At 38.0% G+C, this 15452-nt stretch overlaps 1 protein-coding gene across 4 annotated transcripts in view; it reads right to left on the reverse strand.

Annotated features, from left to right (window-relative positions):
• Positions 1-15452, reverse strand: part of LOC112022480 (uncharacterized) — a 34201-nt gene that overhangs the window by 15831 nt on the left and 2918 nt on the right. For 2 of the 4 annotated variants that reach the window (XM_065773444.1, XM_065773446.1), the window contains exons 5-9: positions 13194-13267; positions 13011-13046; positions 12822-12912; positions 12373-12432; positions 7697-7895 (exon numbers count right to left, since the gene is read on the reverse strand). In XM_065773444.1, coding sequence (XP_065629516.1) covers positions 7697-7895; positions 12373-12432; positions 12822-12912; positions 13011-13046; positions 13194-13267 — 460 coding nt within the window. The remainder of the gene's footprint in view (positions 1-7696; positions 7896-12372; positions 12433-12821; positions 12913-13010; positions 13047-13193; positions 13268-15452) is intronic. The other 2 variants (XM_065773445.1, XM_065773447.1) reach the window with 2 other exon arrangements.

Below are 15452 nucleotides of genomic sequence, written 5' to 3' on the forward strand. Positions count from 1 at the left end.
TTCCTAAGAAGAAATGATGCTTCCAATATTCGAGATTTCAGGCCTATTAGCTTGGTGGGGAGTTTGTACAAGATTTTGTCTAAGGTTTTGGCGAACCGTTTGAAGCTGGTTCTAGATCAACTAATTTCTGAGACTCAGAATAGTTTTGTGGGCGGTAGACAGATTCTTGACTCTGTCCTCATTGCTAATGAGTGTGTTGATAGTCGGGTGAAGAGCAAGATTCCGGGGGTCATTTGCAAGCTAGACATTGAGAAAGCTTATGATCATGTGAATTGGGAGGCTCTCCTAGATCTTTTGAAGAGAATGGGCTTTGGGGAGAAGTGGTGTAGATGGATTCGCACTTGCATCTCTACTGTTCAGTTCTCTATTTTGGTTAATGGGGCTCCAGCGGATTTTTTTAGGAGCTCGAGGGGTCTGAGACAAGGGGATCCTTTATCTCCTATGCTGTTTCTGGTCATTATGGAGGTTTTAAGTAGGATGTTGAAGAGAATTGAAGGCGCCGGCCTGATCAGGGGTTTCAAGGCTAAGGGTAGAAGGGGGGAAGGGGAATGTGTATCGCATCTTTTGTTCGCGGATGATACTATTTTGTTCTGTGATGCGGAAGTGGAGCAGATCCTTCATATCCGAATGCTTCTCCTCTGTTTTCAGGCAGTGACAGGTTTGAAGGTTAATGTCTCGAAGAGTGAGATGGTTCCAATTGGGGAGGTGTATAATTTGCAAGCTTTGGCTGAGATTCTAGGTTGTAGGATTGGGACATTGCCTATGACCTATCTCGGTATGCCGCTGGGGGCTTCTCATAAGTCCCCCTCTATCTGGAACCCTATATTGGAGAAAATTAAGCGGAAGTTGGCTGGGTGGAAGAAGTTGTATCTGTCAAAAGGTGGAAGATTGACGTTGCTTAAGAGCACTCTTGCTAGCCTTCCTACCTATTATCTATCTCTCTTTACCATCCCCTCGCATGTGGCTAATAAGATTGAGAAGATGCAAAGGGATTTCTTGTGGGGGGATTCAAAAGCTCATTTGGTGGGATGGAATAAGGTGTGTGCTTCTAAGGCGAACGGAGGTTTGGGAGTAAGGAAGATCACTACTTTTAACCAGGCTCTCCTAGGAAAATGGTTGTGGCGGTTGGGGTTGAAGAGAATCGTCTTTGGAGGAGGGTTGTAGCTCTGAAGTTTGGGAAAGAGGGGGGTTGGTCTTCCAAGTTGGGTAGGGGTGTCCACGGGGGTGGCTTATGGAGAGAGAGCAGGAGAAGTTGAGGTGTTTAGAAAATTCATTCAGTTCGAGGTAGGGGTGGGGGATAGAGTGAAATTTTGGACAGATCAGTGGTGTGGAGAATCACCACTCTATATTTCCTTCCCGGCTGTGTATGGGATTGCTTATTTAGAGAGGCATCTGTGGCCTCTTCTCTGGAAAGGTTAGGGTCTGCGGATAGGAGAAGCTGGAATGTTCGATTACTCAGGGACCCAAATGATTGGGAGACAGGTGAGGTGGAGGCTTTCTTTCGAACCTTGGGCTCTAATTTACCTAAATCAGAGCACGGAGACCGTATGAGGTGGAAGTTGTCGAAGAAGGGGGATTTTAACATCCGCTCTTTCTATGATAAGCTTCGGAGTCCCTCGCCTATTATCTTTCCTTGGAAAGGTATTTGGAAGGTTAAGGCCCCCCCGCGTCTCTTTCTTTGTTTGGACTGCAGTTTGGGAGAAGATCCGTACAGGGGACAATTTGCGGGGTAGAGGCTTTGATTTTGTTGATTGGTGCATTATGTGTCGATGTAGCGGGGAGACAGTGAATCATTTGCTTCTCCATTGTGTCAAAGCTCATCAACTTCTCTCAAGGAACCCATCCGTTTTTAACCACATATTCTCAAACCTAAACGGACTTTTCCCCCTCGCCATTCCCCCTACCTCCAATAGAATTGGGAAATGATCAGAAATTGGGCGAGGTAAAATCCGCTGGATCGCGTCCGGATAGTGCTCCTCCCAATCATGAGACACCAAAACTCTATCAATCCTAGACATCGAAGGCTGATCTGATCCGCTAGACCAGGTAAAACTCCCTCCCTCGAGAGGCAAATCAATCAAATTAAGGTCCTCAATAAACTCCGAAAAAAGCTCCATAGCTGGAGTGAGACAGGAGTTACCCGACCTTTCACTCGGAAAGCGAACAATATTAAAATCCCCGATGCAACACCATGGGACATTCCAATATTGCTGAATGCCAACCAACTCGTCCCACATTAGCCCCCTCGCGTTGTTATCCGTTGGGCCATAAACCCCAGTACACGCCCAACTGAAGCCATCCCCCACCCCTTTCCATCGCACAGACACAAAAAATGAACCCACCAGAAACTCCAGCCTCTCTAAGACCCTCCTATCCCACATCATCAAAACCCCGCCTGCCGTATGGACAGCATCTAAAGCCACCCAGTCCACATAAGGACAACTCCACAGACTGCCAACCATTTGTCTGTCCAAACCGGTGAGCTTAGTCTCTTGAAGACAAATTACATCACACTTCCACTCACGCAATAAATTTTTCACAATCAAGCGTTTCCGACAGTCATTCAGACCCCTAACATTCCAAGTGAGAATTTTTAAATTCATAAAGACCAAAGAAACCCAACTGATAAACTTGATCCGCAGCCGACACACTACCTTCCATCATACTTAACCGAAGAACGTAAATTCCTCAGCTCTCTCAACCCTTTTTCCTTGTTATTAGCAGCTTTTCTAGGAACTGTGACTTTCCTGTTTAGCACTTTGGCTTCCTCCGTCTCCTTCTCGATCTTTTGAAGCAAAGCAATACATAACTTCTCATGTCGACTTAGAGGCAGCCCCACCAGTTTACTAAAACCAGGAAGTCTATTCCTCACCCATCTAGAAATATCCAATGTATTACCATACTCCAGTGCCTCATTAGCACAAGTCATCTTGGCTGACACAGGCAACACAGAAGGGGTAATAGACATCAAAGGGGTTTCAAGACTATCCTCTCCACCCAAGCCCATCTCCAAGTGACTCAAATCTCCCACCACCAAAGCACTCTCCCCAGGAACAATACACACAGCCTTCGTGGGTATCTCCTCTAGTCTGGGCAAATCCTGCTCCAAGACATCAGGTGGCCTGAGGTTGTCCCGGCTGTCCCAGCCCCCTTTGACCCCATCATAGACATCCAAAGCCACAAACCCAGCCCTCGAAAGGCTCCAGAAAAAACCAGATAGGAAGAGCTCGACCAAAGGCCGCGAAAACACCGTATCGGACTTACCCGGTGTCACCGTGAGCTCATCGGAGCTAGGACCGGCGGAGAAAGAGCCGCCGGCCACCGTCGGAGGCCCGGCGCTCCAGTCCGGCACCTCTGGCTGAAGGACGAAGGGTTGGGGACGAACCATGGGTCTCGCCTCTGAAGGTTGATCTTGGGTTACTCCTCCATCACCCTTAACAGAGCACTCCCCCACTTCAAAGGTGCTTGGGCCCGTGAGAAAAGAACTAAAAGGGGCTAAATAAGTCTCGGTCAGCAATGGGCTTGAGCCCAGGCCCAAACCATGGAGATTATCAGCCTTCATATTCTCGGTCAGCAGTGGGCTTGAGCCCAGGCCCAAACCATTCAAGTTTTCATTCTTTTTAAACCCACGTGCAACCCATTGAAGGGTCTTTGGAGCAAAGCAGTCCCTATCCTCTGCCCGTGATTTCCTACTGAGCAGCAGATCTCCCTCTTTCTTTCTATCCCAGAAAACCCGTCTGCTCCCTGTCACGTCAACCACCACGATAAGATTGCCTGTCCAGCAAGATCTTCTAGCAGCTCTCTTCTTCCCCTTAAAATCATCTTTTGAATTCAAACTGGTGTTAGGACAGCTTATCTTAGAGTCTGCCAGGTATTGCTCACCTACCCCTTTCTTCTCATTAAAGCTCTGCTCCCTCCTGTCCCCTTCCACCACCTCTACCTTATCAGACTTGCCCACCGGAAATTCTCCCACTTTGGCCCCTTTAAATCTCTTATCCTTCTCTTCTAATTGTGTCCACTTCCCTTTGGCTGTGAAACCAAGCTGCTTTGGTTGCTTACTTTCAACTAATCTTTCATGAGAGCCTTGCACCACTTCAGCAAAGGTTCTAGAGTTTAGTGCCTCCAAGTTATACCTCCGCACCTGAGGAATAAATTTTGGAGGACCATTTCCACCCCCTGCATAGTGTGATGGATTCAACAGCTTTCTAAGTTCAATACCAAAAGCCCTCCAGCCAATTTTCTCTTTACCTTCAGGGATGATGATTGATCTCCTAGAACCAGCAGCCTTGAGCTCGGTCAAAAGCAAGAACTGACCTGAAGAATTGGAGCTCCTCTGAAGAGTAAGAGCTGTGCCACCTTCTCTGAAGAGAAAGAACTATTTGGAGCTCTCCCCTATAACAAGTTCTTCAATACTCTTCAACAGCCAGTGGACAGCATACTTGCCCATGAAAACTGAACTCATAAAGAACTTGCCCCTCTCATAAATTCGTAACAAGAAAAAACGTCCCCCTTCCTCTAAAATTAATTGAAAGAACTTGGACTCAATGAAGAAACTACGTACTCCCCCCATAGTTCACTCTCTTTACAGAGAAGTTTCAGTTAACAAAGCTTTGTAACTACTAATAGTGTGCACTTTACATGAACAATACCATGTAAACCTATAATTGTCCCAAGAAGAATTGTTTAGAAGATGATTTTGACATATCAGCACACTGCACCCCACATTCTTCAACTTCATAAGCTCAAGACCAATCTATGGGAACAATATAGATCTAATAAACTTGACCAATGGAACTTTTTAACAGCATATTCTGACAAATGTTTATTTCTAATTAACAACAGAATGAAAGATTTTAAACAATGCCATGTAGACTCATACCTACCTTCTTCGTTCCTAAAGTTTCCATGTAATTAGCACCAACACCATCTTCCAAAACCTAAAACTAAATGCATATCAACCTATAATGTACTGCTACATTAAAAGTGCAGTCATTCTGTATATGAAAACCAAAAACTAGAATGTAGATACATATATATATATATATAAAACACACACATATACATATATAGGCTAAAATAGGATTTTTTATTTTTGACACATTGACTAATATATATCTTAAAATTGCTTTCTACCTCACCGAGAGTCACAGGGTTTCCAGAAACGGCAGGATAAAATGTGAGTGCAACTACACGAGTAAGATAGTCCAATTCACCCTCTAGTTCTTCAAAATCATACAAAAATGAAATACATGATGTATCCTGAGCATGAAGGCGTGCACTTGCTCCAGTAATAGCCATATCTTCTGCACTAATTGGCCCAGGTAAGGGTATGATGAGGTTTGTCCCATTTACGCACTGAGGTATGGAAGCAGCCTGTCAACAAAGTTCAATGTAGGTTTAGAAACTATAAAATAATAAATACAAACTGATGACACCAAATCAATCAAAGGCAGAAGGGGCGTGTGGTTTTTTGGGGGAGTCAACCACCACGATAAGACCACTGCCTGTCCAGCAAGATCTTCTAGCAGCTCTCTTCTTCCCCTTAAAACCAGCTTTTGAAATCTTAGAGTCTGCCAGGTATTGCTCACCTACCCCTATCTTCTCATTAAAGCTCTGCTCCCTCCTGTCCCCTTCCACCACCTCCACCTTATCAGACTTGCCCACCGGAAATTCTCCCACTTTGGCCCCTTTAAATCTTTTATCCTTCTCTTCTAATTGTGTCCACTTCCCTTTGGCTGTGAAACCAAGCTGCTTTGGTTGCTTACCTTCAACTAATCTTTCTTGAGAGCCTTGCACCACTTCAGCAAAGGTTCTAGAGTTTAGTGCCTCCAAGTTATACCTCCGCACCTGAGGAATAAATTTTGGAGGACCATTTCCACCCCCTGCATAGTGTGATGGATTCAACAGCTTTCTAAGTTCAATACCAAAAGCCCTCCAGCCCATTTTCTCTATACCTTCAGGGATGATGATTGATCTCCTAGACCCAGCAGCCTTGAGCTCGGTCAATAGCAAGAACTGACCTGAAGAATTGGAGCTTCTCTGAAGAATAAGAGCTGTGCCACCTTCTCTGAAGAGAAAGAACTGTTTGGAGCTCTCCCCTAAAACAAGTTCTTCAATACTCTTCAACAGCCAGTGGACAGCATACTTGCCCAAGAAAACTGAACTCATAAAGAACTTGCCCCTCTCATAAATTCGTAACAAGAAAAAACGTCCCCCTTCCTCTAAAATTAATTGAAAGAACTTGGACTCAATGAAAAAACTACGTACTCCCCCCAATGAAAAAACTATGTACATCCACCTTAAGGCAAAGTGGGATAATGGAACCAAGAAGGTTGAGAAAGCAAGTTATCCCAGTCATTAAATCTCAAAGAAATCTCATATACCAGGTCGTCCTCCCCTCACATTTTGTCTCACCAGCATGGATCCCACCGACTCTTCTTTAAAGAGAAATAGACAAGGAAAGCAACCCTCAAACTTTGATCATTATACTATTTGCATGCCAGAACCGAAGCCGACTGCCATTTCCAACATCAAGATGAATGTACTGTAAGAACCTATCCAATCCCATCCTTATGCTTTTGCATAAACTACATCCATGAGTACCCCAAACAAGATTTATACTCCCTCAACCTCAGTACTCACCATACTTTACCACCTACCACATGCCACCCTAAGCACGTTTCCTCCATTCCAAAATGCCATTGCCATTTTCCCAAAGGGACCTGGTTGAAGGTAGCCAGCTTCCTAACACCCAAGCGCCCATTAACAATTGGAGTACAAACCATATATCAATCCACCAACTGATTGAATTGTCTCCCTTGCCAACCCACAAGGAATTCCTCTTGTAAGAAGATTCTCCATTTCTTACAAAATCTTTCTCATAGTGCATTTTAACTAACTCAGTGTGCAAAACAGAGCTTTCAGGCACTCTTCCCATTGTCTTCAACATAAAGCAATCAATTGTGATATGCTTACTTTGAGATTGGAATCCCAAAGTTTGAACCAGAAGGGAATATCCACAAACACCACAGTGCAATATCTTCAGATGTTAACTTAATTAAACTAAACTAAACTTTAGCCCCATTTTTGGTGGTAGTTTACTTCTATCAATTTCTTTTAAAATTCACAAATGAGAAATAAAAATATAATTAAATAGTATCCTTTGCAAAGCTAAATAAGATGTATGCATTTTGAACAGATCACGTTAGCAACAATACAACAGAAATCTTGGTGACACAATATTATATCAGTCAACCGAATCACAAAGATTGCAATCAATATATTAGCATCGATGACATGATTGAATGTTTAGAAATTCACTACTCAGAGCCTAATTCAAATGATAGGAGACAGCCCAAAAGAAAAATAGGAACCAATAGTGACTTGACATGCACCTATATAACAAAATCTTCCACTATACTACACCATAATGTCACTTTACTTAATCTATGAACTAAAAGTCAGAGCATAAATCAAATTGGATGAATCAACACCCATTACATAAACAATGTAATCAATGTGTGGAATAGAAGGTCTCAAATGAATACATGGTCAATTAATAATCTATTGTGAATGACATGGGATTTATTTTCAAACCAACTCCTCTTGCCCATATTTTTTGATCCAATCTGTTATCAAACAGGACTCCTTGACATAAACTTTGGCAGAGTAGACGCATAAAAAGTGTATAAATTACCATCACCTTCAACTAGAATTTCCGAAGTCATATCTTCAGCAACACTTTTTTCAGAAGCATCAGTATCCCTATTCACCACTTTTTTTTCAGCAACAGCAGCCTTGGCTGAAACTATATCTGAACTCTTCAACAACAATCTTACAATTTGCCGGCGTAGAGGTGGTAACTGTACTAGTAGATGTTGCTTCAGACGTCTTATCTACAATAGAGAAACAAGCATCAAAGAATCAGAAGTTTTATTAAAAATAAAGGTGAGATAATGTTTATTGCAACAGAACTACACTAACACTATCCCTCAGGATAGCAGCATCTACTAGTACTCCATGCTAAATTAATGTCAAGTATCAAACTATTTAAAAACCTACACATATGCTAAACGCACTCTTAAATAGTGGATTATGTGTAACCAAGAAAATGAGAGAACACTGAACCACAATTAATTGCTCTTGCATGCCAAGTGACAAATAAGCGTCCAAAAGTCATGGACCTAGATTCACACTCACGGTAACTGACTTAGATCCAAAGCTTATTATCTTCACCACAATGTTTCCACATCATGGGAGATCCTACACAAGCGGATTGACTTGGTAACATGGTAAGGTGCCTCTTGGAGAAAAAATTCTTCTACAAAATCTTCAACATCCTCTTAATGATCGGTTAAATACTCTTGAGAAAGACGTGATTGATGATGGAAGTAAATATAAAGAACTATATACTGAGTCTCAAGTAGTAGAAAGTGAACCGATGACTATTGCTCAATTCAAGAGTGGGCAGAAGTACTAAATTAAAAAATAGATGGCCTATGTATATTAAGAAATCTTGAAGATGATATAGAATGACTATTCAGTTAGAGTTTTTTGTTTCAAGACTAAACATAATGCTAAAATTGCCAAGATTGCATGTAAAAAAAACTGCACAACAGAAGCAGCCAGTAACAACTCCGAAACAGTGAGTTAAAGCACCACAAAGGGAAACTGAAACTCCAGAACAGGATGCTGACAAATCAAAACAGCTTGCTATAAAGGTAGAATAGCCAAAGGAGCACGAAGTAGATCTAAACAGCATGTTCAATAGTCAAAAATTATGCAACAAATTCCGGATGGTCAGAAAAACAAACAAAAGAACCTAATGGCCCTAATCAGCTAGTCATGACACCTAGATGACCTGAAGATGAACCTGAAAGTTCATGGAGGAAACTTTTGATAAAAGGGAACTCTTGAATTGCATGAGGAGAATTTTGAGCAAAAACATGAGGGCCAAGAAAAAGAGGTTGAATCTGCTATTGCAGGACAAGAAATCGACAAACCAACTACTATTCAGCCTATTGTTAAGCCAATTACATTTCAGCCAGCTATGTGTATTATTATACAAGAAGCCAAAATTGTAATAAAAGAAGATAGTATGATGAAAGAACAGAAACGAAACGGAGAAGCTTGTTTCAATACTTTAACAGGATAATCATGCTAAGGACGTGTCCCTTGCGATGATAGTTCCCATTATTGATTATGTAACTCCTGAAAAGTTTTATGTTCCCATTGGAGACAAGGATAATCCATTGTCATCATGGTTTCAAGCAACAAAGAAAATAAAGAAGACTCAAACTCAGGCTTTTTATCCTATGTCAAGCATGCTATTCAAAAGGCTAGAAATTATTCTACTTCAACATTTTAAAATTTGTGTATGAGTTTTCTCCAACCAGGGAGATTATTGTAGACAGTAAAGAGTTCCAGGAAAAACAAGATTAAGTACCAAAAAATTCAAGCATCGTGGTCTAGTTCAATGTGGTTCCTTCTTGGCACCTTTCATAAGCTAATTTAGTTATTATTTAGTCATAATATTAGGTTTTTATGTTAGAAAGTAATGGTTCAGTTTTAATAAATTTTCTAGGATGTACTGCAGTGAATTGTTCAAGAGGCCCATAAGTCTTATTTTATCTATTGCATCATTTTTCTATTTGGTTCACAAATTCTTAATTACTTTTCACTATAATTAGGAGTCGTAGTCTTTCTAAGAAAAGGTTAAATCCTACTCCTTCTAGGAGTACTAATGGCAATAGCTAAGAGTCTTTATGTATTCAATAAAAGATAGAAATGATGAGATTGAATTCAATAAAATTCTAGAAAATTATTTTAAACTTTGAGGGTGTGATAGGCTTCTCCTTTCTATGTTTGATTGCTTAAGGATTCTAGGTGTAATTGTCAGATTTATCCTTCTTTGTTTCTTGTTCTATTCATTTGTTTTAATCCCAAACAGCCATCAAACTCATTCAAAATCCAATCATTTTTTTATACATAAAAGATTTTATCCCATTGAAACTACCTCATGAGCAATACAAAGCATAAGATAGTCTAGAGAATTGTAGCCACAGAATTACAAGCCAAAAAAATTGAATTAGAAAACTCTGTAATATTCCCACTGTCACTAAAGGAGTACCATGAAGGTATTTAATTATTTCATAATGGCTTTTCCAAGCAGAGGATTCTAAAGGATGACATCAGAAGGTATTTAATTATTTCCATGAACATGGTTCATTTTAGGAAAGTATCAATGCTACTGTTAGAATTATGAGTAAATGATTAAATTAACCATTTCCTAATAGTTTAAGCTTTTGAGAGAATCGGTAATTTAATATAGTATCAGAGCAGGAGATCCTAAGTTCAATCCTTGACTTTACTCTACCTCTCATTTAAAATGTTAAAAATCCCACGTGTTGGGTCTCACTTGTTACAGGGGATTTTGGGCCCACACATGAGGAGAGTGTTAGAATTATGGTTAAGTTATTAAATTAACAATTTCCTAATAGTTTAAGCTTTTGGGAGAATCAGTAATTTAACAGCTACCTTCATCGCTTAGAAGTGGATGTCAAGAAATTTCAATCCATCAATCTAGTCACTAGGGTTTACAAGATCATAGCCAAAGTACTGTCTAATAGGTTGAAAAAGTGGTGCTAGAAGAGGTAGTGTCTGTACCCCAAAATGCTTTTGTTAGAGGTGTTAGGTTACACGTGTGAGTGAAATCCCACATTGAATAAAGATAAAAAGAATGAGTGGTTAATATAACATAATTGAGCACATACCCATTGGGCTTAGGCCTTTTTGGTTAAAGTGTGTCTCTATATGTTATATTAATTACTCAAGGAAGCTCCCCAAGGTGTTTATCCCCCCAACAAGAGGGAGACAGATTTTGGATTCTACTCATTGCCAATGAATACATAGATAGTTGAATGAAATCAGTTATGCCAGGGGTGTTGTGCAAGTTAAACTTGGAGAAAGCTTATGACCATGTACGCTAAAATTTTCTCATTTATATGCTCAAACGATGCGGGTACAGTTCTTGATGGAGGAAATTGATATTCACATGTATTTCCACTGTCCGGTTTTCAGTGATAACACTCAACATCTCATCAATCCTTTCCTTGAAAGAATTTGTGGAGGCCTAAATTTCCGACAAAGGTCAGCTTTTTCCTCTGCACTTGGCTCACTAATGTTATTTATCTGTGGCTTTCAGATCATTTGGAGCTAAAGACTCCTCTTATTAGTTAAAATTCGAAAGAAAAGCTATGTTGGAAAATGATTTATATATTATTGGTAGTTGGGGTTGCTACGCATGACCCATTATGTATTATTAAGTTGTAGTTAGTTGATTATGTTGAAAATTAGACTTTTGAAGTTTTTAGGCCCCAATGTGTGATACTCAAAATTACTGCCGGTGTCCTATATCCTGGGGAGGATCTTGACATTAAGACATTTATTGTATTTGATATCTTTTGATAAGTTGTATGTTTTTTTTTTTTTTTGATAAGTAATAAACTTCATTGAAATTGATTGTGATAAGTTGTATGTTATTGGAGAAGGATTTAACGTTATGTATAGACCTATATGGAGATGTATGATTTGTAGTTTATAATAATTATAACAGTTTATAGAGTTCTAAATTGTATTGAGGAGATTTTAGCATAATAATATTTTACATTTTATGGAAAAGTAAATTGGCCTTGGAAAATTTATTACTGGTTTTACTAATTGATTTCTTACAGCTTTCGTTAGTTGATAGATTTCTCATGCACTAAACTCTAATGGGTTTGAGCCATGACAGTTAATTTGATGAAAACAAATTAAAGCCTGATAATTAATATGTTTTTACATTATTACTATTAGTCTCTACTATACAGTACCCTAAAATATTGATGAAAAGCTAAAATGAAGTCTAAAACAGGAAGTAGTTATAAATAGCCATCATTATTTTTTTTTATAAGTAATAAAGTTTTATTGATTCAAAAGAAAACATAAAGTATACTAAATGAATGGAACACCTAAGCTCTGAAAGTACAATAAAAAATAGCCATAATTATAGCAGTTCTATTTTCTAAATATAAAGAATCAAGGACTCATGTCACTATTCCAATTGGTAGTCGATCTTAAAACCTTGATGGTGGCATGGATTTTCAATAAAAGAATAATGTGAATAACCTGTCACAAAAAAATATTGCTAAAATGAGCATCACACTAATTGGTCTGTTTGGTTCAGATTATTTCATCATAATAAGGAATATACAGCTTTTTGAAACATCTCATTTTTCATGGTACAACTTACTTTTACACAATAAACAAAATAAGCAAACCAAAATAAGTTCATCCAAACACACGCTTAAGCATATTGAGAACAAGAGCACAAACCATAATAGTTTGCCTAAGTAACACATTCAACTCTTCCAAGCGAATTCCCTTTGAGAAATCCTACAAGAACATGAAATGTTTTAAAAGGTTCTTTGCAACAGAAAAATATGAGAAAAAGCTTATGATCAGAACACTTATAGATATCATTACACAATTCTCTAGATAAAAGATATGGCCTCTCTGTTTGCCAACCACATGGCATACCTATTACCAATGTCTATATAAATATCCCTTATAGGATAAGAATCCACAAAGTGGTCAACTCTATCACCCAAGAAATAGAGTTAGCCACATGGTCTTTCATCATCTTCACAAAAAGCATGCTCAGCATGATGCTTTTTGTTTTTTGCTTATTAATGGGTTGTCAAAACACCAACTTAACCACAAGGCAGTATGAAAAGTAATTTATCCAAACCACAGTGCCATTCTGACACAATTCTAAAGACTACCTGAAAAAATTTCCCTTGAGAATCACGGACAACTCTGACAGCACAGTAAGTTTTTGCAAACTCATATTTGTTCATTCCCAGTAGACCAGGCCTATTACCAACAGAATTGCCAAGAAAAAATAGATTAAATTAACAAACTGTGTAAAAGAAAATCAATCTTGTAAGACATAAAGGTGTAAAGAAACTTGCCATAGCATGTTTATCTGATGAAAAATGTCATATGGCCTATGATCACCTAGGAAATATACAACTAAGATATTAGAATTCATTTAACAAATATTGAAAAATAAACCCACACAAAACATTAGAAAGCCAAGCAAGATAGAGTATCAATTAAAAAGGAATGGTCAAATTGTTTAAATGTGCCACAACCTTGACAAAGAAGGTGTCCCAGATAGTAGAACTATTCGCTTGATCTTCATAGCCACATCAAGGACAGCTTTTATCTGTCAATGCACAAAAAAGAACAAAGGAAAAAATTAACATATGGCAAAAGGATCCTTGCAGATGATAGTACAATTAACTAACCATAACAATAAAAAATTGAATATGAAAGCAAATTACGAAAGAGATTGTTCATGAAAATGAGGACTACCCTTTGGTTCATACTCACCATTTTTTCCTTTTATAATGTCTTGTGGAAGAGATGATAGTATGGATAAACAGCAATAGTGAGGACTACCCTTTTAAAAAAAATGTTTTCATACTCTTTTTTTTTTTAAGTAAAAAAAAAAAATTATTAATAAAAAAGTATAGCCCAAGTATGCAGGGAGTACACTATGGGTACATCAAAATCAAACTCTTAAAAGTACAATGTTCAAGATTTTTTTTTTTTTTTTTGATAAGTTATAAAAATTATATAAATCAGAAAAAAACAATTCACCCACAATGATCAAAAAAATTTAATTAGGTGGAAAAGGAAAATGAGCCTAAAGCTAGCAACCATTCATACAAAGATTTGAAAAAACAACAGTTTCAGATCCAAAATAGTCCTTTCACATCCCTCAAAGCCACAAGCATTACTTTCTTGCCAAAGACACCACATTAAACAATGGGGTTCCACCCTCTGAATTTCTATATTTTAATGTCGTCCAAAATGCCCTTGCCTAAAAGCCAACAGCCCTAGAACGCTTTTCAGCATAACCCACAAAACCCTGAACAGGCCAAAGAGCATAGTCCACAACTCACCAGCCAAAGAACAATGAAGTAAATGACCCACAATCTCTCCACTTCTTTTACAAATACAAAACCAACCGATCACAATAAGATTTCTCTCTCAAATTATCAATTGTCAAGATTTTCCCAACAGTATAGTCCAGGAAAAAATGCAACTCAAGGTGTCACTTTAGCCTTCCAGATACTTTTCCAAAAAAAAAAAAAAAAAAGAGGTCATCTTCTGAAAAATCAAAGTTTGATAATAGCAATTGACCTCAAAACTCCTTCTCTAAACTGCCTTCCAACAAAGCTTGTCCTCCCCACTCTCCCTCACTAAGATAGAATAAATTAAATCCATAAAATTGACAAAAACTTCAACTCCCATTAACACACAATTCTTGAAAAAATTCAGATCCCAATAAACGTCATAAGATCTACTAATGCAGCTTCCATGTTGCGTGTAATGGAAAATGGTTCGGGAATCCTCCATCAATGAAAGGTCACCACACCATAAGTCATGACAAAATTTTACCTTCGTCCCATTTCCCACCTCAAACTATATGCTTTCATATTCAATGAAGTTTGTACAATACAGTTGCCAAAATTTCAACCTCACATTCATACTCAAGTCTTGACAAAATTGAATTTGACTTTCAGGAAGTAAAGAACAATGAAAGTTGCTTCTGTTGACTAAAAGGAGTATATATTTCCATCACTTATCATACTTGTTCAACCTAATAATAGATCATGTGCATCCAAAGTAAAACATTTTTTTTTTTAAAATAAATAACATAAGAGCTTTTTATTAAAGAATAGCCAACCCAAATACATTGGAAATATATGGCAGAAATTACTAACCCAAATTACAATGATCAAGAAGAACAGGGAGGCATCCAAAGTAAAATTATATCTATCGTACTGCAGACCAACACAACACAAAAAAAAAAATATATATATATATATATATACACATATATATATATATATATATGCTGTGTTTGTATATTTCAATTAAAAAATTATATCTATCGTACTGCAGACCAACACAACACAAAAAAAAAAATATATATATATATATATATACACATATATATATATATATATATGCTGTGTTTGTATATTTCAATTATTTTGTGAAATGCCCCCAAGTTTCAACAGTCTTATTGGCCATTTTTAGGCAATAGATCCTACATGAAAGTATATTTTTTATCATGCATTCCAACTTTTCATGCATAAAGTTCCACTATTTTTTTTAATACATAATTTCTGCATATAATAGCAACAAAATATGGTCCTATGGTGCATGCACAGCAGGTTTAGAACCTATATAAATTAGAAACAATCATATTTGAATATTTAGGCAATATATTTTCCACTGCAGGGGAGGTTTCAAGTTTGGATGTATTAAATTTCAACAACAAGAAGTCAAAAAACTAAAGCAGCAAAATAAATGCTCTGGAATATCACAGTAACTCT

This window comes from Quercus suber, unplaced genomic scaffold (genome assembly GCF_002906115.3).
Source record: "Quercus suber isolate HL8 unplaced genomic scaffold, Cork oak 2.0 scaffold_75, whole genome shotgun sequence".
Taxonomy (NCBI): domain Eukaryota; kingdom Viridiplantae; phylum Streptophyta; class Magnoliopsida; order Fagales; family Fagaceae; genus Quercus; species Quercus suber.